Source organism: Corythoichthys intestinalis, chromosome 1 (genome assembly GCF_030265065.1).
Source record: "Corythoichthys intestinalis isolate RoL2023-P3 chromosome 1, ASM3026506v1, whole genome shotgun sequence".
NCBI lineage: Eukaryota > Metazoa > Chordata > Actinopteri > Syngnathiformes > Syngnathidae > Corythoichthys > Corythoichthys intestinalis.
The window spans coordinates 15,327,501-15,353,484 of record NC_080395.1 but is presented as its reverse complement, the minus strand read 5'-3'; the positions used below and the strand labels follow the sequence as shown (position 1 = coordinate 15,353,484).

The following is a 25,984-nucleotide window of genomic DNA, read 5'->3' as shown; positions in this document are numbered from 1 at the left end:
CTTACACAATGCTCATGGGTGCTGAAGCCTATAAAACCAGTCGCACCCAAGCGCCAGCAGAGGGCGGCAAAACTCAGAAAAACACAACAAGTACACCTTTCACTGTGCTGACATTTTAATCTGTTTGAGCGGGGCATTTGTGCGTTAATTGCGTCAAATTATTTTAACGGGATTAATCAAAAAAATTAATTACCGCTTGTTAACGCGATAATTTTGACAGCCCTAGTTGTTAAACACAAAAATATATTGCCATTGATGTAAAAATCTATAATATTTAGTCAATGTTTTGACCTACAGAGAACGCCATGTTTTACGCGCAGAATGCACACTGGGGTGATGACACAGTTGGGCTGGACTGGCAGAATAGCTGTGGTAGCTACCAAGCGAAGCTAGTATGAAGACTGGAATGATTTTGTCGCATTCTGCTGCTGGTCAAATTGTTTTGTTACTGAGATGTGGGATAAGTTCCCAATGTCGTACCTACATCCAATTCCAGCTCATCAGCAGTGTCTTTAAACCGATCCTAGGCGGCTTACCAAGATATTTATTGCTGCCATTTGACAGTTTGTATATCCCTTCGTTGCTAATTGCATCTTCATCTCATGAGAACCTAACTTGCCTTAAAACTCGCCTCTTTTTGGGGGGGATCACAAATACATTCACACACCTAGGAGAAAAAAAACCCTATTGAAGAGGGTCCTACAAAAAAAGGAGGTGCTCCTGAGCTTTGCAGCCATGCTCTTATTCAAAACCAAAATGAATGTGAATGTGCCAAATTTCATGACTCTATAGGTTGCCTCAGTTCATGAAAAAAAAATCTACTTCCTTTTAATGGCGAACAAAGGCCTTAAAATGTAGTATTACAAAAGGTCTTGTAACTACAATGACCAACCTGAAAAGAACTGGACATATGTCATTAAAATGAGCGACCTTCTGTTGCCAGTGCCACTAGTTGGCGCTGTAGGATTGATGCAAATGACCCCTACAGAACCCTTCAGGGTATGACTCTCAACAAGCACTGGAAGTTTGGCACAGATATGTTGTATATCTGCCAAGTTATGACTGTTCAAAAATTTGTGGCGAGACAAAATGGCAATGGTCATTTCCAATTTCCTATTTGGACCCCTCTGCTTCAAAGAAACCTCAATATTTTTCATCAGGCACTTGAACACATGTCTTTGGGTTCCCATGATGCAGGTTTAAGGTGAATTGATTTTTTTCCGTTGGAGGAGGAGCCTGTCTAGTAAAAAAGCTTGTTTTCTGTTCCCAGCAGGGGGCGCCAGGCCTAATGAGGAATATTTCAATGCCGTTGTGTTGTGTATGAAAAAGACTGCACCTTGTATTAAGGAGTTATTAGTCATTTACTGAATATGACGTGTTGCCAAAAAATGGCCGACTTTGGCACCGTACCCAAGTCAGACACATGAATGAAAACTCACCATTTTGAAAACTTAAGATCTCTTATGTCTCATGAACAGTCTTACTAATTTTGAGGAGGATCCAACTAACTCCGTGAGTGAAATAGGGCTGTCCCAATCAACTAATTTCCTCCCGATTAGTCAGCCAACTATTTTTATGATTAGTCGACTAATCTATTTTTTTTTTTTTTTACTACTACTTTAATAATGAGATTTTTTTTCAAGCTTATTAATTCACAAAAAACATTTTGGAACACCTAAATTCTTTATTAACGTATAAATAAATAACATAAATACAAAAAATAAATCACAAACAATGAGGTCAAATGCTGCTGGCATTAACTAGTGCAAAAAAATGTAAACGGAAACTCTGTGACTTCACCTCTTTAACAGGAGTCAAAACAATTCTTACTCTTTTTGTGGTATGTCATTGTCTATATATTTCTAAATGTTAAAATGAATTGCAATGTCCCGGACAACCATTTTCAGAATACTTTGTGTGAGTTCAGATGGTTTTTCTGGTGTGCATGCCGCATTTTTGGGGGATGGGAAAAACTGTTCAACTTTTGTTTTAACCTGAAAATAGAAAAAGTAGAGGGCACACTGAAATATTGCAATTATTTTGAATGAAAGGCACACATACCCACAGTAACAAAAATTAAATATATAGTATTAATTTTATAGTATACTACTATATGTAAAACTTTATAATATTAAATAACTAACATTAGTGCAGTCATGGATTACAGTAAGCAAGCCGGTGCTGTTTCCATATATTTTTTTATCATATTATGTATATACAGGATATACAGTGGGGAGAACAAGTATTTGATACACTGCCAATGGGAAAACCCATTGGCAGTGTATCAAATACTTGTTCTCCCCACTGTATGTATATATTTTCCCCAAGTGGGAGCTTCCATGATCCTAATAAATGTAATAATAATTTTAGAAAATATATAATTATATTAATTATTTTATTATATAAAAATGCACGTTGATACGACGCACATAAAGACAACTTGCTTCAAGTGTTCCTTCATAGCCGGCGTGCTACCGTGGTATGCTTGCTAAGCTTAGCAAAGAGTACACAAAGTGGCACCCTCCATATTTTCCTTGAAATAATTCCAGGCTCTGGCTATTCTGGTCCGCTTTTTTGGCCTTATGCCACTTTCACGTATTACCAACTTTGCCCTTTTTGGAAATTGGCTGTGTTTTCAACTCCTCACCGGCGATTCACTTGGCTCGTTGTCGTCGGTTCGTCTGGGTTCGTCCGATTTCCTCCTCAGGAAGGCGGCGGCGTGCATAAAAACACCGAAAGGCGTCGGATGGCTCTTTATGGATACTTTTATTGACCAAAACAAAAAGGTGGAGGATCCAGCCACTGAACTCAGCGGTACCCGCGCACTTTCCCAACTCACTCGCTCATCTCGCTCCCACTCTCTTGCTCGCCCACTTTCTTCCTCTTTGCTCAATCTGACAATGCGGGACACATTGAAATAACAGCGGCCCCCTTGGGGGTGCCAGTAACAACCGCTTGCATCGCGAGTGCCCGCCATTCTAAACTTTATCTGCATGTAAATTTTTTTAACACGTCATTACCCGTCGACGGTATGTTTTGCATTTACGTCATCGATGACGTTGACAACGTCGACTAGTTGGGACAGCTCTAGAGTGAAATTTCACATTCAATCCAAAATACCTGATTCCCTGTTGGGTTTGGAAAATGGCTACAGACACTTTTTGGAGCAGTTTTGCACAAGGTATCGACTCCCCAAATTTCATCGCTCTACGTTGAAAAAACATGACAGGGGAGGCCTTTTCAAATATTTCAAGGGGGCGCCACTGAAGGGTTCTCGCACCAGTTGGTGCTCGGGCCCTAAAAACATGTCTTATTTGTATCTCTTTCCAATGCTAAATCTGAATAAATACATTGAACAAAAAAAAAATATACAGTATATATATTTTTTGGCACTACTTCTAGTCCCCATTAACCGCGAAAAACGAGGGAACATTGTACAGTATATGTCTTTCTGACTGTGGTTCCCTTTAACACTCAAAACAAGATGGAAGAAATAATTTGACCAGATCTAAGAAAAATAAACAAATTTAGACGTTATAAATATGCCGTGCAGAATAATGGCCCGATTTCCAATCATGTGATCAGATCGGGGACATCCCTAATTTCTACAGGAAGTGACCCCGAAATTCCTCAAAAGCAACAGGAAATGACCCGATATATTCACCATTACAGCAAAACTATCATCACAATTTCTGCAGAAATTGCATTTTTTAATGATTTTAATGTATCATATAGTGACTTTTAACATATATTTAGTTGTAGTATTTGTATTATTATAGTTTGTCGAATACTTTATTCATCGATCAATCGGATTAGGAACATTTAATGCGTTGCAGAATAAATTTTAGCATACAGTGCCTTGCAAAAGTATTCGGCCCCCTTGAACCTTGCAACCTTTCGCCACATTTCAGGCTTCAAACATAAAGATACAAAATTTTAATTTTTTGTCAAGAATCAACAACAAGTGGGACACAATCGTGAAGTGGAACAAAATTTATTGGATAATTTAAACTTTTTTAACAAATAAAAAACTGAAAAGTGGGCCGTGCAATATTATTCGGCCCCCTTGCGTTAATACTTTGTAGCGCCACCTTTTGCTCCAATTACAGCTGCAAGTCGCTTGGGGTATGTTTCTTTCAGTTTTGCACATCGAGAGACTGACATTCTTGCCCATTCTTCCTTGCAAAACAGCTCGAGCTCAGTGAGGTTGGATGGAGAGTGTTTGTGAACAGCAGTCTTCAGCTCTTTCCACAGATTCTCAATTGGATTCAGGTCTGGACTTTGACTTGGCCATTCTAACACCTGGATACGTTTATTTTTGAACCATTCCATTGTAGATTTGGCTTTATGTTTTGGATCATTGTCCTGTTGGAAGATAAATCTCCGTCCCAGTCTCAGGTCTTGTGCGGATACCAACAGGTTTTCTTCCAGAATGTTCCTGTATTTGGCTGCATCCATCTTCCCGTCAATTTTAACCATCTTCCCCGTCCCTGCTGAAGAAAAGCAGGCCCAAACCATGATGCTGCCACCACCATGTTTGACAGTGGGGATGGTGTGTTCAGGGTGATGAGCTGTGTTGCTTTTACGCCAAACATATTGTTTTGCATTGTGGCCAAAAAGTTCAATTTTGGTTTCATCTGACCAGAGCACCTTCTTCCACATGTTTGGTGTGTCTCCCAGGTGGCTTGTGGCAAACTTTAAACGAGACTTTTTATGGATATCTTTGAGAAATGGCTTTCATCTTGCCACTCTTCCATAAAGGCCAGATTTGTGCAGTGTACGACTTATTGTTGTTCTATGGACAGACTCTCCCACCTCAGCTGTAGATCTCTGCAGTTCATCCAGAGTGATCATGGGCCTCTTGGCTGCATCTCTGATCAGTTTTCTCCTTGTTTGAGAAGAAAGTTTGGAAGGACGGCCGGGTCTTGGTAGATTTGCAGTGGTCTGATGGTCCTTCTATTTCAATATGATGGCTTGCACAGTGCTCCTTGAGATGTTTAAAGCTTGGGAAATCTTTTTGTAACCAAATCCGGCTTTAAACTTCTCCACAACAGTATCTCGGACCTGCCTGGTGTGTTCCTTGGTTTTCATAATGCTCTCTGCACTTTAAACAGAACCCTGAGACTATCACAGAGCAGGTGCATTTATACGGAGACTTGATTACACACAGGTGGCTTCTATTTATCATCATCGGTCATTTAGGACAACATTGGATCATTCAGAGATCCTCACTGAACTTCTGGAGTGAGTTTGCTGCACTGAAAGTAAAGGGGCCGAATAATATTGCACGCCCCACTTTTCAGTTTTTTATTTGTTAAAAAAGTTTAAATTATCCAATAAATGTTGTTCCACTTCACGATTGTGTCCCACTTGTTGTTGATTCTTGACAAAAAAATTAAATTTCATATCTTTATGTTTGAAGCCTGAAATGTGGCGAAAGGTTGCAAGATTCAAGGGGGCCGAATACTTTTGCAAGGCACTGTATGTAAAACAAAGGCTTGCTAAGATTGCACTTTCAAGTAAGTATTTAAATGTAAATTTAAAACACTAAATAAAAAATTCAGACGGAGAATTGCACTTTCATTTCACAAAAGCAATAAATACATTTAAAAACAAATATAAAATACCTGAGCTTTGCCTCAAACGGTATTAAAAAAATGAATAAATAAATAAATGAGGATCTAAGAACAATTGGCTAAAATGCATAGCAAAAGTCCGCTAGCTTAAATGCTGTACAATGCTGTTTTTCTTTTAGTTTTTTTTTTTTTTTTTTAACGACACAATGCTCTTAAAAAAATCATTTAAACACATGGTCCCACAAAAAAACAGCTAAATATACCTAGAAACTAAATTACGAATGCCTAGAAAACAAGCTGGATTCAGCTACAGCAGTATGAAAAATTATCTGAACGTTGATCAAATGTAATCTGATCTTTGTCAAAATCAGACGGATAGAAATAAAGTGTCTGCCTTAACTAAAACCACCCAAACATTTGTAGGTTTTCATATTTTAATAAGGATAGCATGCAAACAACGATAGAAGGAGGAAAAATAAGTAAGTGAACCCTATGCCTAAGGAGACTTAAAGAGCAATTGAAACCAAATTTTACCAAACATTTTAAATCAGGTGTGTGCCCAATCACTGATGTGTGGTTTAAAGCTGCCCTGCCCACTATAAAACACACACCTGGTAAGAAATGTCATGATGAGAAGCATTGTCTGATGTGTATCATGGCTCGGGCAAAAGAGCTGTCTGAAGACCTGCGATCAAGGATTTTTGAGTTGTATAAAGCTGGGAAAGGATACAAAACAATCTCTGGCAAATTACTGGTGGCCTGCGGTTCCGCGAAAAACAAATAAATTAGTATCGATACTTTTGCAATTAAATACAGTATGCGGATGAAACTTATATATATATATATGTATATATATACTTCTCAATAGTTTTGAAAACCTTTTTAAATACAAATTATGATCAAAGGTATAGGCCGAAAAATTCTGGATCTTTAGGCGTTCAGAGATGGGAAATTATGTCTACACTATCCTGTCTACGTACTAATCACCTCTCTCCGCTTTTCGCACTTTCTTAGGCAGAGAACCAAATAAGTTTTAGCAGGATAATCCGTTGATTACAGGATACCTACTAATCTGATAGTCTTGTTAAAACCGATTTTTGGTTGGAATGAGTTTGAGGGGATCAGAGTGACAGAAAGCCAAAACCTTGCTCTAAATCCTCAGTGAATCCGACATACATCTGACAAATCACTGCAAGAGCTGCAATACGTACACAATAATAGTAAAGGGTGCAAAAATTATCTTATGTTGTGCTAAATTAATCTTTTTGTGAGCAACTGAAATCCTTCCAAGAACATGTACAGTGGTATGAAAAAGTATCGGAACCTTTTGGAATTTCTCACATTTCTGCATAAAATCACCATCAAATATGATCTGATCTTTGTCAAAATCAAACAGATGAAAAAACAGTATGTGCTTAAACTAAAACCGCCCAAACATTTATAGGTTTTCATATTTTAATGAGGATAGTATGCAAACAATGACAGGACGGGGAAAAATAAGTAATTGAACCCTATGCCTAAGGAGACTTAAAGAGCAATTGAAACAAATTTTTACCAAACAATTTAAGTCAGGTGCATGCCGAATCACTGTATAGTTATTTAAAGCTGCCCTGCCCACTATAAAACTCACACCTGGCTAGAAATGTCTTGATGAGACTCATTGTCTGATGTGCATGGATGGCTCGGTCAAAAGAGCTGTCTGAAGACCTGCGTTCAAGGATTTTTGAGTTGTATAAAGCTGGGAAAGGATACAAAACAATCTCTAAAAGTCTGGATGTTCATCAGTCAACAGTCAGAGAAATTGTCTACATATGGAGCAGGGGTCGCGTTAACCGAATATTTTCCGTCGTTGACCGTTTTTTTAAAATGGTGACGGAAAAAACTGAAGTCCGTCCGTCATTTTGACAGGTTGCAATTCACACCCCAGACCACAGGGTGGCGAGTGAGCATATTAATTAGCTATTTTCTCTCTTAATGCATGACGTCGTTGGCTATTCTGTCAGAATATTGTAGCGTCACCGGGGTCTGGCGGCGGCACCGTGATTGACACATCAACGCGAGGTTCTTATTGGTGCACCCGGTGTGCCAGCGCGTCATCCAATTGGTGGACTAGATTGCCGCCTGTGTATAGACCCCAATCACATGACGTCACAACTCCGCCCCCCTGACTGGAGCCGCTATATTGTTTGTCAGCTCGTCGTGTTTACACATTACTGCTACGTACATGCCTCCTATTACGGCGTGTTTTTCTGCTCGTTAACATTAATAATCAAAATGGTGAAGGCGTGTGTGGAGGTTGGTTGCAGTAACAGAGAAGATAGACGGAGAGACTTGAAGTTCTACCGTTTTCTGAGAGACCCGAAGAGGAGAGCGAGATGGACTGCTGTAATTCGACAAGAAATCTGGGCACCAAACGATCACCACAGACTATGTAGTAGTCATTTTATATCTGGTAAGATGCATTTAATATATATTTAGAAGATTTTGGGCTGACAACCACAATTAAGATCATTGTGTGACGTTGGTGATTGGGGTCTATATAGTTGCCTCTTTTTTTTTGAGGGGCGGAGTTGTTGTTTTGTTGGTGTTGTTGGTGGTAAGCAGAGTAAAAAGAGGGAGAAAAATACCACGACTTCCGAGTCTAATTTTTCACCGCCAAGCAAGCGTTACAATATTAATTAAAAATGAATGAATACTAAATACTATTGAATATGTCATCATTATCATTTTAAAAATTTAAGTGACGGGTAAAAATAGATTATGACCGGATTTTTATGAGGAGAGAGTTTGGCACTGTTGCTTCTCTCCCAAGGAGTGGCCGTCCACCAAAGATGATGCCAAGAGTTCAGCGCAAAATACTCAAAGAGGTAAAAAAGAACCCCAGAGTGTCTGCTAAAAACTTACAGAAATCAGTGGCACGGTCCAATATCTATGTGCACACATCAACTATATGTAAACCTATGGCCAAGAATGGTGTTCATGGGAGGAGTCCACGGAGGAAGCCACTGCTGTCTAGAAAAAACATTGTTGCTCTTTTAATGTTCGCAAAAAGGCACTTGGACACTCCACAGATGTGTTGGCAAAAAAATTTGTGGACTGATGAAACCAAAGTTGATTTGTTTGGGAGTAACACACAATGTCATGTGTGGAGTAAAATGTAACAGCTCACCAACATACACACCTCATCCCCACCGTGATGCATGGTGGAGGGACCATCATGATTTGGGGCTGTTTCGCTGCCTCAAGGCCTGGACAACTTGTAATCCTTAATGGAAGAATGAATTCAAAAGCTTTTCAGGATATTTTGCAGGAAAACCTGAGGCTGTCTGTCAGACAGTTCAAGCTGAAAAAGGATGGATGCTGCAACAAGACAATGATCCAAAACACAGAAGTAAATCAACTTCAGAACGGTTTCAGAAGAACAAAATACACATTCTGGAGTGGCCAAGTCCAGACTTGAACCCCATTGAGATGCTGTGGCATGACCTAAAAACAACGATTCATACCAGACATCCCAGGAATCTGACTGAACTACAGCAGTTTTGCGGAGAAGAATGGGCCAAAATTAGTCCTGATCGATGTGCCAGACTGATCTGCAGCTACAGGAAGTGTGTGGTTGAAGGTATTGCTGCCAAAGGGTGGGCTACAAGATATTTTAAATGTGATGGTTCACTGACTTATTTTTTCCCCTTCTGTAATGTATGCATACTATCCTCATTAAAATATGAACACTTATAATTGTTTGGGTGGTTTTATTTAAAGCACTTTTTTTCATCTGTGTGATTTTGACAAAGACAAGTACACATTTGATGGTGATTTTACGCAGAAATGTGAGAAAATTCCAAAAGGTTCAGATACTTTTTCATACTTCTTCAATGTAAGTACAACAAAAGCACAAATGGCTAATATAGCTAACATAGCAAAAAGTCCACTAGCTTAAATGCTATAAAATGCTAACTTAAAAAAAAAAAAATGTTTTAAAGCTGTGTGTTTTATAGTGGACAGCTTTACAACACTTATGAGTGATTGGGCACACACCTGTCTTAAATTGTTTGGTAAAAATGGGTCTCAATTGCTCTTTAAGTGTTCTTAGGCTGAGGTTTCACTTAATTATTTTCCCCCATCTGTTATGGTTTTCATATTTTCCTCACTAAAATATGAAAACCTATGAATGCTTGGGTGGTTTTAGTTAAAGCAGACACTGTTTTTTCATCTGTGTGATTTTGACAAAGATCAGATCACATTTGATGGTGATTTTATGCAGAAATGTGAGAAATTCCAAACGGTTCAGAAGCTTTTTCAAACCACTGTACTTGGAAAACGCGTCTCTACTAATTTTCAGTTTACCAGACCACTTTCAAAACCAACTAATTCCATAAGTAGAGGTACCACATTTTATCATTCTGTCCTCACTCACTAAGAGAGTTGTTAAAAAGTGTTTGATGATTTTAAAACGTCTGCAAAATTAAAAATAAATCTGTGAATATGAGCAGATTGCACACGGCGTGGAGTAGATTGTACGCGTTGGACTTGGGAGCTTCCGCCGTATCTCATTTACATGTGGTCCTCAGAGGTTTTGTCAGGGGCGGGGGGCGGATGCAGCTTATTCAGAACCGGCCATTGTTCCTCAACGTGTGTGTGTAATGGTGTGCGTGTGGATGTGGCCTCCTGCTGCAGCATCTCTGCATTGCTCCCCCTCCCCTCCCGAACCTCGCATCGCCTTGCCCCGCCTCGCTGGATGAGGAGGCAGCATGCCGGGCTCGGTGCATGCGCAGGGCGGACGGGGATGCTGTGCTGCCGGATCGGCGAGCTGCAAGGTGACTGACTGACTGACTGACTGACTGAGAGGAGAGGCGAAAGCGACGATGCTCTTCCTCCCTCTCTCATCCCTCCATCTCCCCCTTTTCCCTCCTAGACCGAGGTGGACCGTCTCCCCCGCTTACGGCGCCTCTTTCTCAGCTGCAATAACATCAGCAGGTAAGACGATTAAAAAAAAAAAAAATCCTTTCATCATCACACGCTGGCAAACTGTCCCTAAAACCTTAAAAGTTCTTCACTGTTAGTTTGAAAGTGGGTCGGTTGTTTTTACGCGCCTCAGTGAAGATGACTTGACGCTAACTTGTTAACCCGGTAACGTGGCTAACCTCATTAGCCTCAAGCTTGCATGTGAAGGTGGCCTTGTTGATGGCATACAGTCAACCCTATTCAAGTCGTGAGTCATCATGTGTCCAACTCCAACGAACCCCACCTATTAGCCGGTGACAAATGTTCAAGAAAAGTCTTAGTTTTTTGGACGGAAATACTTTTAAGTTGGGGTGGGAACGTCTGACTGAGGGAGGCAACCAGTTAAAATATAATGGCACTGAAACATGAGTATTATTAGCCAGTTCTTCCAGTTTAGTTGAATTAAACATTTTTTGCTAGCTTTTTTAGCTTGAACCAGGAAATCATGACCCCTAATGTGGCCTAATGTGGGCATTTTGGGGTCACTTCCTGTTGATATCAGCTCACTTCCTGTTAATTTGAGGTCATTTTTTGGTCAATTTCTGTTCATATCAGGTCACTTCATGTTTATTTGAAGGCATTTCATGGTCAGTTCCTATTGATTTTGAAGCATTTAACTGGGGCTGTCAAACGATTAAAATTTTTAATCGAGTTAATTACAGCTTAAAAATTAATTAATCGTAATAAATCGCAATTAATCGCAATTCAAACCATCTATAAAATATGCCATATTTTTCTGTAAATTATATATATATTCTGTAAAATAAATTGTTGGAATGGAAAGATAAGACACAAGATGGATATATACATTCAACATACGGTACATAAAGACTGTAGTGGGCATTTCACTCTACTGTCTTTTAAATCTGTCTATGCTGTCCTCACTCCGAAGCGTCTACTTTTTCCAAAACTAGACAGCTAGTGAACGACGCCTAAATAATTAGACTTCTTCCTTTTTCATCTGATTAATAAATAAAATGGCCTCAAACAATTGTCCTCTTTAGACCGTCGTAAAACTACAAAAAGTACACAAGCATTGCATTAGCAACAACGTTAGCTTAGCACGCTATACAAGCGTCTCATACAAAAAATATAACATTTCGCTTACTAACATAATATGTACATTCTTTACAACAACCATACTTACGGACAAATCTTGTCCAAGGATCATATAAGCACAACATTATCAGCCCGAGACGTCATGCAGCCATAATGAACTGGCAAGAAAACAATAAACCATGTCGCAAAGCGACCATAAGAGTTCGCTGTTGGACAGCACAAAAACCCTTGCTGTAAAACTTACCAAAAGGCAGAATACTTTCTGAGCGGGACATGTGCGTTAATTGCGTCAAATATTTTAACATGATTAATTAAAAAAAATAATTACCGCGCGTTAACGCGATAATTTGGACAGCTCCACATTTAACCCTTAGATGCATAAGTGGGTCAAAAATGACCCCGTGAGATTGTTTTCTTGAAATATCTTCGGATTGAAAAATTGTTATCAATTCATATTCCAGGTATTCCTCAAAAAACATGTTTTTGATATAATGCCATTCAAATTTTTGATTAACTTTTTGAGCATTTGAAGAAATTGTCAGTTTTGTATTACTAACCTAAGCTTCCACAAGTGGGTCAAAAATGACCCACATGCATTTTCTATGGAATCCAATGGGAATCTTTCATTCTTATTAACTTTGGCTGTCAGGAATAAATTTACACGGACTAGTTATGTAAAAAGTGACATCCCTTAAGAAGATAATTTTCCACAGCAAGAGCTGATATGTATACTGTAAGTATTATGTCCATATAGTATTTTGTGTGTCTGTCTTTCATGACTCTTTATTATTATTTATCAACAAATTAAACTAATTCATAACTATCTAGCTAACTAAGGCTAGGTTCATACCGCAGGTCCTAATGCACAATTCCGATTTTTTGTCATATCTGTTTTTTTTGGCGTGCCCGTTCAGACTGCCTTTGTCCATTGAGCCTGTTCAAGTATCACACATGCGCTCTAATTTGCAGTCTGAGATGCGCTGAGCAAACTAGCCCGCATGCGCAGGAGCATTGGAGCAGAGAGAAATCCGAGCATTCTCAGACTTATCATCAACCCATTTTATTTTTTAATGACTGTCAAGCCCTCTCCTTCCCCAAAATCCTCGTTCAAGCTAGGTGCTAATACACAGCTGCACCGCTACTGTAGCGCCCTGTCGCTCTTATTCTTTGCTGACGTTAATTGCTGTATGAATTCCAATTTGGGGGACTTGACAGTTCAGACCGCAGCCACATTCTGGAAAAATGTGGCCGGATGGGATTTTAACCACATACGAAAGTGACCTGGATAGAATTTAAATTGGTCCACTTTTATGTGACTTTTCCCGTTCAGTCGAGTCAGAAAAACACGAAAAAATCAGATTCGTGCATCAAGACCTGCGGTATGAACCTAGCCTAAGTTAGCTAACATTACTGTATATATATGGGGTGTGGGTCTGTGTGTGTGTGTATTTATTTATACAGTTACATATTGATCTATTAAAAACACTACTCTTATGTTTCCTTAACCAAAATTTCATAGCTGCTAGATTTACTGCTGAAATGGTCCTACAGATGTTAGATGACGGAGAGGCAGTGACGGTGTTGGACTCAAGAAATTTCTGTTGATGAGGACCCAGACTATTGTCCAGGTAGAAGTGGCAGTTGTCCACCTGGAAATCAAACTGAACAGGATCAATCTGACTCATAAGATTCCACTTTTGTGTCCCCTGAAGAAGAAAGTGTCCAAATCATGGCCATAAGAATGAGTTGGTTGGGCTTTTACTAGAGAGAATTACCTCCCACCCAGGGCAGAGCCACAATATCCTCAGAAATCGGTCAGTGCCCCCACAAGGGCTTAACACAGCTGTCTCACCAAAAAGATGCATGGGAGCTCTTCATCATTGATGATAAAATACAAGGAAGGATAAAGTCTATTGCTGTTTTATTTATTTATTTTTAATTATTTTTATTTTTTTCAAAAAATGTTAATTGAATCATAAAGATATTTCAAGCATGAAATCATTCTTGTGTGGCCCTAAATATAATACTAATTAATATACAAGTGATTATACTTCACCAAAATGGCATAAAAACACATTGGTTCTAATATGGGTCATTTTTGACCCACTTATGGAAGAGTGAAGGGTCCAGTAACTCGTGCATCTAAGGGTTAAGGGCCACTTCCTGTTAATTTGGCTTCATATCAGGTCACTTCCTGTTTATATTGAGTAGCTTCCAATTGATTTGGGGGCATCATAACCTTCCTCATACTGTCAGGTCACTTCCTTTTAATTTGGAGCATTTCAGAGTCACTTCCTGTTGATATCGGGTCACTTCCTGTTGATCTGGAGGCATTTCATGGTCAGTTCCTATTGATTTTAAGTCACTACTTGTTGATATCAGGTCACTTCCTGTTGATTTGGCGTCATTTCGGGGTCACTTGCTGTTTATATTGAGTCACCCCATGGTGATTTGGGGTGGGTCACTTCCTGTTGATTCCTATTAATTTTAAAGCATTTAAGGGTCACTTCCTGTTGATTTCAGGTCACTTCCTGTAGATTTGGGGACCATTCGGGGGTCACTTCCTGTAGATATCAGGTCACTACTTCCTTTTAATGTGGTGTCATTTCATTTTGATTTGTGGGCATTTTGGGGTCACTTCCTGTTTTTTATCGGGTCACGTCCTGTTAATCTGGAGGCATTTCATGGTGAGTTCCTATTGATTTTGAGGCATTTAAGGGTCACCTTCTGTTGATATCAGTTCACTTCCTGTTGATATTAGGTAACTTCCTTTGATTTGAGGGCATTTTGGCATCACTTCGTTGATATAGGGTCACGTCCTGTTGATCTGGAGGCATTTCATGTTGAGTTCCTATTGATTTTGAGGCATTTAAGGGTCACCTTCTGTTGATATCGGTTCCCTTCCTGTTGCTTTGGGGACCATTCAGGGTCACTTCCTGTTGATATCAGGTCACTTCCTTTGATTTGGCGTCATTTCATGTTGATTTGGGGGCATTTCGGGGTCACTTCCTGTTGATATCAGGTCACTTCCTGTTGATCTGGAGGCATTGTGGGGTCACTTCCTGTTGATTTTGGGGTATTTCGGCATCACTTCCTGTTGATATAGGGTCACGTCCTGTTGATCTGGAGGCATTTCATGGTCAGTTCCTATTGATTTTGAGGCATCCAAGGATAACTTCCTGTTGATATTAGGTCACTTCCGGTTGATTTGGGCACCATTCAGGGTCACTTCCTGTTGATATCAGGTCACTTCCTTTGATTTGGCGTCATTTCATGTTGATTTGGGGGCATTTCGGGGTCACTTCCTGTTTTTATCAGGTCACTTCCTGTTGATTTGGAGGCATTTCATGGTCAGTTCCTATTGATTTTAAGGCATTTCAGGGTCACTTCCTGTTGATATCAGGTCACTTCCCGTTGATTTGGGGACATTTTGGGGTCACTTCCTGTTGATGTTAAGTACCTTCCTATTGATTTGGGGGCATTTCGGCATCACTTCCTGTTGATATAGGTTCACGTCCTGTTGATCTGGAGGCATTTCATGGTCAGTTCCTATTGATTTGCAGTATTTAAGGGTCACTTCCTGTTGATATCAGGTCACTTCCTGTTGATCTGGGGACCATTCGGGTCACTTCCTGTTGATATTAGGTAACTTCCTATTGATTTGGCGTAATTTCAGGGTCACTTCCTGACTTCCTGTTGTTTTGGCTTCATTTCGGGGACATTTCCTTTTTAGATCCAGTCACTTCCTGTTGATTTGTGGGGGTCACTTCCTGTTCATATTGAATCACTTACTGTTGTTTAGGCGTCATTTTGGGGTCCCTTCCTGTTTATATCGCATCACTTCCTGTTAATTTGGAGGGGGGGGGGTCACATCCTGTTGATATCAGGTGACTTCCTGTTGATTTGGAGCATTTCAGAGTCACTTCCTGTTGATTCCGTGTCACTTCATGTTGACCTGGAGGCATTTCAGTGTCACTTCTTATTTATATCGAGTCACTTCTTCTTGATTTGGGGGCATTTCAGAGTCACTTCCTGTTGTTATTGGGTCACTTCCTGTTGATCTGGAGGCATTTCATGGTGACATCCTATTAATATGTGGCTCACTTCCTGTTGATTTAGAGTCATTTCAGGATCACTTCCTGCTTATTTCGAGTCACTTCCTATTGATTTGTGGGGGTCATTTCCTGTTGATATCAGGTCACTTCAGTTTGAGTTGGGGCATTCCATGGTCAATTCCTGTTGATTTAGTGGCTTTTCAGAGTCACTTCCTGTTTATATAAGGTCACTTCCTGTTGATCTGGAGGCATTTTATCGTGAGATCCTATTGATATTAGGTCACTTGCTGTTAATTTGGTGTCATTTCGGGGTCACTTCCTGTTTATATCGGGTCAAGTCCTGTTGATTTGGAGCAATTTGAGGTCACTTTCTATTGATATCGGTCATTTCCTTTATATTTGGGGACATTTGGGGTCACTTCCTGTTGATATCAGGTCACTTCCTGTTGATTTGGAGCATTTCGAGGTCACTTTGTATTGATACCGGTTCACTGTATATTGATTTGGAGTTATTTCAGGATCACTTCCTGTTTATATCGAGTCACTTCCTCTTGATCTGGAGACATTTCATGGTGACATCTTTTTCATGTTAGATCACGTCCTGTTGATTTGGGGAAAATTCAGGGTCACTTCCTATCGATATCGGGTCTCTTCATGTTGATTTGAGGGCATTTTTGGGTCACTTCCTGTTTATATCAGGTCACATCCTGTTGCTCTGGAGGCATTTCATGGTGACATCTTGTTATTAGGTCACTTGATTTGGCGTCATTTGAGGGTCACTTCCTGGTGATATCGAGTCACTTCCTGTTGATTTGGAGTGCCTCACTTCTTGCTGATATCAGGTAGAGCAGGGCGGTAAACCGAAAATTTACCGTCACCGAAATTCTTAACGATGACCGACGTAATTTTGACCATGTTGGTAAATTCGGTAAATTAATAACACAAGAAAATATAGTCTTTTCATCCCGCTTTGATCCTGTGTTGTTCGTCTATGTTCATTCCCCTTTAAGAAAGCAGTGAATGTGCTTACGTTGGGAGTCACGTGATCATCAGGAAGCCAATCAAACAAAAGCCCGGTAAGCTAACGCTAGCAGCTAACGCTACAAGCAAAACGTGATGGAGTGTGGCTTAAGGGAGGTTCACCAAACTTTCAACCGACATTTAGTAGACTCTTGGTGGCATCCAGACGGGCTTTCACCCGCTGTCCTCCTTTGTTCTCACGATTTCCGGAGATGGTGCTTTCAGTGCTTTCTACTGGTAGCCAGGCTAACGCTAGCTAGCGGCTAACGCTACAAATGAACGTTATGGAGTCGGATAGCGGCTCTAACCTTGTCGAAACGGCTGAACTTAATGAGTGGATTGGGCACGGACTGCATCTAGCAATTACTATGTGGCGTTATTTTGTATCTGTCTGTGTGTGATTCCTCTGATAGCTTTTGTGATGGTAAAGCATTCAGCATAAAGTACAATCCAACGGCAAAACTTATAATGACCGAGAAATGGGCCCAGCTATTTTTATTGTGCGTGCATTTATTAAAAAATGCACTGGGGGGAAAAAAACCCTTAAACCATAAAGTAAACACTTGTATTTAATAATTATGTCACAGCAGCCATTAACAATAAGTTGTCTTTTTGAAGTGTACTGTTCAAGCTGCAAGTCATTTGTGTTACAATTACATGTTTGCACAGGCATATTGATTTTGACAATGTACATTGTTCAAGTCATACACACTGTTATAAATGTTCATACTTGAATTCTTATTGCTTACAATACATTTTTATAAACTTAATGTTTAGACTGCATGTACAATTGTTAAATACAGTATATCAAATTGAATGCTGGTAAATAAATCAACAAGAAATAGTAAATCTGTATTTCATGCATTGATTCAGATTTTCAAATTATATAACAGTCCGCTTGGGTGAATTTATCGTCATTTATCGTTATCGAGATAAATCTGCTCAATTTATCGTGATACATGTTTAAGGCCATATCGCCCAGCCCTAATATCAGGTCACTTCCTTTTGATTTGAGGCATTTCATGGTCACTTCCTGTTGATATCGGTTCACTTCCTATTGATCTGGAGGCCATTCATGGTGACATCCTATTGATAATAGGCCACTTCCTGTTGATTTGGCGTCTTTTTAAGTTTACCTTCTGTTTATATCGAGTTGCTTCCTGTTGGTATCAGTTCACTTCCTGTTGATTTGGGGGCATTTTGGCATCACTTCCTGTTGATTTGGCATAATTTCAGGGTCACTTCCTGTTTATATCGAGTCACTTCCTGTTGAATTAAGGTGGTCACTTCCTGTAGTTATCAGGTCACTTCCTGTCAATGAAACGGCGACTAGGGCCATTGGAAATGAATGGGAATTTTTGTCTATTGGAAATGAACGGCAAAGTTTTGGGCAAAGTTTAGCGGAACCGTACATTTTTGCCGCAAGTAAATAACAAACCTGGTGCGTTTCAATACATTGATTTTTTAAATGTGTAAACGATGTGATTAGGACAAAAGCTTTAGGACACAGATGTCAAACCGATTCCAGAAAGGGCCTAGTGGGTGCTGGATTTTGTTCCAGAGAGTTTATCCAATGAACTTCCTGCTGAAACAAGCAGCACCTGACAAAGTTTTAACTGATTACACATGTAAAAGATCTAATTGGTGAAAAGGTGTCCTCTTCATTGGTTGGAAAGCAAACCAGCACCCACTAGGCCCTTTCTGGAATCGGTTTGACACCTGTGCTTTCGGACAAGTAGTGTTTTGAAATATCACATTTTCTCCACTTTTTTGGGCAAACGGTCAATTTTGGGCTGTGAAACGAAACAGCAGCTGGCATCGAAGTCGCCAGCCTTGTCCGACACGCCCCGCAAAACGTATTGATCGGCCCCACGCTAGCCGAGTCAATCACGCCGACTAAACCCCGAGAGGACTTTTTCGCCTACGATTATGAATGCAAGCAATTAGGTGCGGTACTTTTATTCCTTGGAGACAGCATTCAATCATGAAAACTCCGTCTGGTTTTAATCGCTCGTCATGGTCTGACACACGTTGTTAAGTGCAGTCAATGAAATGCAGGAATAACTATATTTTTCTTCTGTTAAAGGCACATTTTAAGAAGTGTCAGCACTGTACTGTTACAATTCCGCAATATACAGTATATTTGAGATTTTTGCTGATTCATGGCAGTTTTGATAGGTTGCACAAGCAGCTATGCGGTCTTTGAGTGAATTGATCACACTTGGCTTATATTTCTATGACAGTGCTACTATTTACAATTCATATAATAAGTGGCAAGGTTCTTACGAACAAACAATTTTGAAAGTTGAACAGTATTCTGTGATTTTTCTTTTTTTAAAGGTGCTATATAGCATTCCAATGGATTAATAACTCTAAAATGCAATTCATTCATTTTCCAATCCGCTTATCCTCACTACGGTCTCGGGGGTGCTGGAGACAATCTCAGCTAACTATGAGCAGTAGGCGGGGTACACCCTGAATTTGTTGCCAGCCAATCAAAGGGCACCTAGAAGACAAACAACCATTTGCGCACACACCCATACCTAGAGCCATTTTACAAACAAACCATATGCTAATGGTGAGTCTTTTATCGTAACTAATATTTTAGCATAACTAATAGTGCGTCACCACAAAACCACTAAAAACAAACAAACAAACTGTATGCTAACGGTCAGTCCGTTATCGTAACGTACCTCTGTTAGCATCACTAACAGTGCCTCGCAACTAAAAACAAACAAACAAACAAACTGAATGCTAACAGTGAGTCTGTGATCGTATCATACATACATTAGCATCACTAACAGTGCCTCACCAAAACACCACTGAGCCACAAAAAATGTGCTAACAAGCTGTCTGTGATCGTAACATTAAAAGTTAGCATCACTAGCAGTGCCTCACCAAAAAACCACTAAATCACTAAAAACAAACAAACAAACAAACAAACATTATGGTAACGGTTAGTCTGTTATTGTAATGTAACTACATTAGCATCATTAACAGTGCCTCACCACAAAACCACTAAGCACATAAACATATAAACCATATGCTAACGGTCGGTCTGTTATCGTCACGTAACTACTTTAGCATTGCTAACAGTGCTTCACCACAAAACCACTTAAACAAACAAACAAATAAACTATATGCTAACAGTCAGTTTCCATAACTTAAATATTTTAGCATAACTAATAGTGCGTCACCACAAAAACACTAAAAACAAACAAACACACTGTATGCTAACAGTCAGTCTGTTTTCGTAACTTAAATATTTTAGCATAACTAATAGTGCTTCACCACAAAACCACTAAAAACAAACAAACAAACTGTATGCTAACAGTCAGGCCGTTATGGTAACGTACCTCCGTTAGCATCACTAACAGTGCCTCACCACTAAACTACTAAAAACAAACAAACAAACTGTATGCTAACGGTCAGTCCGTTATCGTAACGTACCTGTGTTAGCATCACTAATAGTGCCTCGCCACTAAAAACAAACAAACAAACTGAATGCTAACAGTGAGTCTGTGATCGTATCATACATACATTAGCATCACTAACAGTGCCTCACCAAAACACCACTGAGCCACAAAAATTGTGCTAACAGGCTGTCTGTTATCGTAACATTAAAGTTAGCATCACTAGCAGTGCCTCACCAAAAAAACCACTAAATCTCTAAAAACAAACAAACAAACATTATGCTAAAGGTCAATCTGTTATTGTAATGTAACTACATTAGCATCATTAACAGTGCCTCACCACAAAACCACTAAGCACATAAACATATAAACCATATGCTAACGGTCGGTCTGTTATCGTAACATAACTACTTTAGCATTGCTAACAGTGCTTCACCACAAAACCACTTAAAACAAACAAACAAACAAACAAATAAACTATATGCTAACAGTCAGTTTCCATAACTTAAATATTTTAGCATAACTAATAGTGCGTCACCACAAAAACACTAAAAACAAACAAACAAACTGTTATCCTAACAGTCAGTCTGTTTTCGTAACTTAAATATTGTAGCATAACTAGTAGTGCGTCACCACAAAACCACTAAAAACAAATAAACAAACTGTATGCTAACAGTCAGTCCGTTATGGTCACGTACCTCCGTTAGCATCACTAACAGTGCCTCACCACTAAACTACTAAAAACAAACAAACAAACTGTATGCTAACAGTGAGTCTGTTATCGTATCATACCCACATTAGCATCACTAACAGCCACACACAACCAGAAAACCACTGAGTCACAAAAAATGAACAAACTATGTGCTAACGGTCAGTCTGTTGTCGTAACATTAAAGTTAGCATCACTAACTCACCCCAAAAAACAACAACCACTAAATCACTAAAAACAAATAAATAAACAAACAAACAAACAAAGAAACAAACATTATGCTAACGGTCAGTCTGTTTATCGTAATGTAACTATATTATTATCATTAACAGTGCCTCACCACAAAACCACTAAAAGCAACCAACCAACCAACCAACCAACCAACCAACCAACCAACCAAATGTCGGGTAACTTGTTGATTTTCGGGCATTTCAGGGTGACTCCCTGTTCCTATCGGGTCATTTCCTGTTGATTTGGGGCATTTTGGGGTGACTTTCTGCTCCTACTGGGTCAGTTCCTGTTGATTTGCCGCATTTCTGGGAGACTTCCTGTTAATGTCGGGTAACTTGTTGATTTTGGGGTGACTTCCTGTTCCTATCGGATAACTTCCTGTTGATTTGGGGCATTTCCGGGTGACTTCCTGTTAATATCGGGTAACTTGTTAATTTTCGGGCATTTCCTGTTGATTTGGGGGCATTTTGGGGTGACTTTCTGTCCCTTTCGGGTGACTTCCTGTTGATTTGGAGCATTTCCGGGTGACTTCCTGTTGATGTCAGGTAACTTGTTGATTTTGGGGTGACTTCCTGTTCCCGTCGGGTCATTTCCTGTTGATATTGGGTCACTACCTACATAAACCTGAGGGCATCAAGAGGGGGCATTTCTGGGTCACTTCCTGTTAATATTCGGGCATTTCAGGGTCACTTCCTGTTGACATTGGGCCACTACCTGTTGATTTTTGTCACTTACTTTTGACAATAATCACAGGACTTTATTATACCGATCTTGTAGTGCCGTAAAAATGAAACTATTTGACATTGTGTCAACATTACTTGAAAGCATCCATTTCAATTCCTCTCCCAGTTTTTATTGGCGCCGATAGACCGCCGAAAACCAGAGATATGATTGTTTTAATTTCACGGTTGGAGATGTTTTCTCCACTAGAGGGCATTCATGCTCTTTGAGCTTATGGGTTCGATGATTTTTGTGTATTTCCTTTGGCCTAATACGCTCATGTTTACAGTATGGTAATAACAGTTCATATAGATGACGTTGTGCTGTTAAAACAATATACCATTGCTTAGAGGGAAAAAAATCAGACATTGTTAGCAGCTACTCTCAATGTTACTTTAACTTGGCTCCATTCTTCCTTTTAAAGCCCAGACATTAAAAACGAATGGAATTAAGGAATGATTCCAGTCCCAAATGACATTTTTGACTGTTCTGGTTTAGTCTCCACCAGCTAGGCTGCTCTGGGGAGTCACTCTCGCTTTCCGAGCTCACCCTGGATGGGAACCCAGTAGCCCTGGAGACATGGTACAAGCAGGCTGTCCTGCGCTGTGTGCTTCACCTCAGACAGCTGGACATGAAGCGCATCACGGTAAGCCTCACTGATAATTCTTGCCTTCTGTTTTTTGATTGGTTATACAGGCATGTCAAATATGGGCTGGAAGCGGCCTGCGATGGGCTCCAATTTTGCACATGGGATTGTGCAGGGCACTTTGTTGTGCTTTCATACTGTACTGTACATACAAATGTGTTTATTCTTATTTATTCTGACACTGGTGCCATAGCCCTTTATTGTCATTATACAGTTGTACAATAAAATTGTGAAGCATCCCCCTTTACAGTGCAGGATAAGTTGAAAACCGGAGATTTGTGCACTTCTGGAGTCATATTTGTTCATTCGCCTCCTCCCAGTCAAAATGGAATTGACGTCTAGCGCTGTCAATGGTAGCCAATGAAGTGGAATAGAATAGAATAAAATACAATTTAATAGAAATCCTTTATTTTAATTGTAAAGAGAACAGTGAGTATAAAGTTTAATTAGCAAAGAAGTGACCCAAAAATGCCCCAAAACCAACAGGAAGTGACTCGAAATCAACAGGAAGTAACCTTGAAATTCCCCCAAATTAATTGGAAGTGGCCAATACATTCAAAGTGGGTCGGAAATGCCCTAAAGTCAATAAGAAATTATGCAAAATGCACAGGAAGTGACCTTTAAGTGCTCTAAAATTACAAGCAAGAGACCAATAAATAGGAAGTGATCCAAAAATGCCATAAAATCAACAGATCGAAAATATACAGGAAGTAACACTGAGATATCCCAAGATCAACTGGAAGTAACCTGTGAACGGGAAGTGGCCTGGAAATTCCCTACAATAAACAGAAAATTATCCAAAATGTGCAGGAAGTGGCACTGAGTTACCCCAAAATGTACAGGAAGTTACCCCAAATTAACAGGAAGTGACTAATAAACAGGAGGTAGCCTGGAAATGCGAAAAAAAAAAATCAACAGGAAATGATCCAAAATGTGCACTAAGTGACGCTGAGATACCAAAATACAGAGGAAGTGACCTAAAGGAACTCTAAATTTACAAGGAAGAGACCAATAAATAGGAAGTGGCCCGGAAACGCCCGAAAATCAACAGGAAATGTTCCAAAATGTACTGGAAGTGGCCTTGAGATACCTCAAAATGTACAGGAAGTCACTCAAAATCAACAGGAAGTAACCTGTGAAAGGTAAGTGGCATGGAAATGCCCCAAAATCAACAGGAAATGTTCCAAAATGTATAGGAAGAGGCCTAAAAATACCCCAAAATGTACAGCAAGTCACTCAATATTAACAAGAAGTAATCTGTGAACAGGAAGTGGCATGGAAATTCCCTAAAAGAGACAGGAAATTATCCAAAATGTACAGAAAGTGACACTGAGATAGCCCAAAATGTACAGGAAGAGACCCAAAAGCAACAGGAAGTGGCCCGGAAATGCCCTAAAATCAAAAGGAAATTAGCCAAAATATACCGGAACGTACACTAAAATACCCCAAGATGCACAGGAAGTGACCTGTAAACATCCTAAAATTACAGGGAAGTGACCAACAAACAGGAAGTGGGCCAAAAATACCCTAAAATCAACAGGAAATGATAAAAAATATACAGGAAGTGACACTGAGATATCCCAAAATCAACAGGAAGTAACCTGTGAACAGCGAGTAGCCGAGAAATTCCCTACAATAAACAGGAAATGAGTCAAAATGTACTGGAAGTGACACTGAGATACCCCGAATTGGAGAGACAGCGAGAACCAAAAGTGGTATTTGCCATGTGGCAAAATGGATTTTGCCATGTGGCATTTTTCTTGCCGTGTGGCATTTTTTTGCCAAGTGGCAAAAATGATTTTGCCATGTGGCATTTTTCTTGCAATGTGGCATTTTATTTTTTGCCAAGTGGCAAACTTGATTTTGCCATGTGGCATTTTTTTGCCAAGTGGCAAAATTGATTTTGCCATGTGGCATTTTTTTTTGCCATGTGGCAAAATGGATTTTGTCATGTCAGTTTTGCATGCCATGCACGACCATGCCACTGACGGCTATGCATGTCCAAATTTTCCATTCATTTTAAATGGCAGAAAAACGTGTGGCTGTGATTTTTGACCATGAATGGAACATTTGGACGTGCATGGCCATCAATGGCATGGACGTGCATGGCCTGCAAAACTGCCATATACCCCCAAAAATGCCATACACCCCCCCCCCCCCCCCCCCCAAAAAAAAAATGTCACATGGCAAAATCCATTTTGCCACATACCAAAAAAATGCTATATGTCAAAATCAATTGTGCCACATGGCCGAAAAAAATGCCACATGGCAAAATCAGATTTGCCACATGGCAAAAGAAATGCCATATTATGCCACATGGAAAAATATGCCACATGGCAGAAAAAAAATTGCCACAAAAAATAGCCGCAAAAAATGCCACATGACAAAATCCATTTTGCCACATGGCAAATACCACTTTTGGTTCTCGGCCCTGCGGATTTTACAGGAAGTGACCTGTAAGTACCCTAAACATACAAGGAAGTGACCCGAAATGAACTCTTTGGATTCCATTGACAACGATTAACGTCCAATTCACTTAAAATGGGAGGACTGGCTGTGAACACTGATATAAATTCAACTTGTGGCCACTCAAAGTGGTGAAAATCTTCGAGTAAATAAACCGAACTGTTCATCTCGTATTCATCTTTTCATGTCAAGTCCAAAAGTGATTTTGTGTACGCCAATCAAAATGAATTGGCCTCGTTTTCCCATTCCTTTTGGAGTGGAGTGAGTTTGCATTACTAGAGATGTTCTGGAAGTCTACATTGAGTCATCTAAAATAACAATGCAAGCACCCTTCACTGTCAGCCACGGCAGCCGAAGCCGGCGAGCCCTCAGAAAGTGCTGTCAGAGTCCATTTATGTCTTTGTTGCGGCGCGTTCAAAAGCTGTCGCGGACATCGCATGCTTTGTGTTTTATTTATGGCTCCGTGGAGGTCATTTCATGGGGTCCTTAATTTGCAATTCACGACAAGATTCTTGAATATTAACTTACAATACTTCCTTTCTATATATAGCTATACTGGGTGGTTCAAAAGCAGGTGTACTCTTTTTGATGGTAGCTTTGCATGTATCTAGCTACCTTGGGTCTGTTAATAAAAGCTTTCTATCGACAGACAGACAGACAGACAGACAGACAGACAGACAGACAGATTTATTAACAGACTCATAGCTAGATGGATTAACTAATGGTTCGATAAATCGATAGATAGAAAGCTTTTATTAACAGACCCAAGGTAGGTAGCTAGCTATTCTTGGGTCTGTTAATAAAAGCTTTCTGTCTAGATAGAAAGCTTTTATTAACAGACCCAAGGTAGATAGCTAGCTACCTAGATAGCTCGCTCGACAGACAGACAGACAGACAGACAGACAGACAGACAGACAGACAGACTAGATTAGATTAGATTAACTAATGGTTCGATAAATCGATAGATATTAAGCTTTCATTAACAGACCCAAGATTAGCTAGCTACCTACCTTGGGTCTGTTAATAGCTTTTATTAACAGACCCAAGATTAGCTAGCTACCTACCATGGGTCTGTTAATAGCTTT

General features: G+C 39.8%; 1 protein-coding gene across 3 annotated transcripts in view; it reads left to right on the top strand.

Annotated features, from left to right (window-relative positions):
* The window catches only part of LOC130920948 (leucine-rich repeat-containing protein 49), a 94,764-nt gene that overhangs the window by 39,441 nt on the left and 29,339 nt on the right, over nucleotides 1-25,984 (top strand). For all 3 annotated transcript variants that reach the window (XR_009064264.1, XM_057844518.1, XM_057844526.1), the window contains exons 9-10: nucleotides 10,492-10,553; nucleotides 22,286-22,433. Coding sequence is in view for 2 of the 3 variants with exons in the window: in XM_057844518.1 (XP_057700501.1) it covers nucleotides 10,492-10,553; nucleotides 22,286-22,433 (210 nt within the window). In the remaining variant the exon portion in view is untranslated. The remainder of the gene's footprint in view (nucleotides 1-10,491; nucleotides 10,554-22,285; nucleotides 22,434-25,984) is intronic.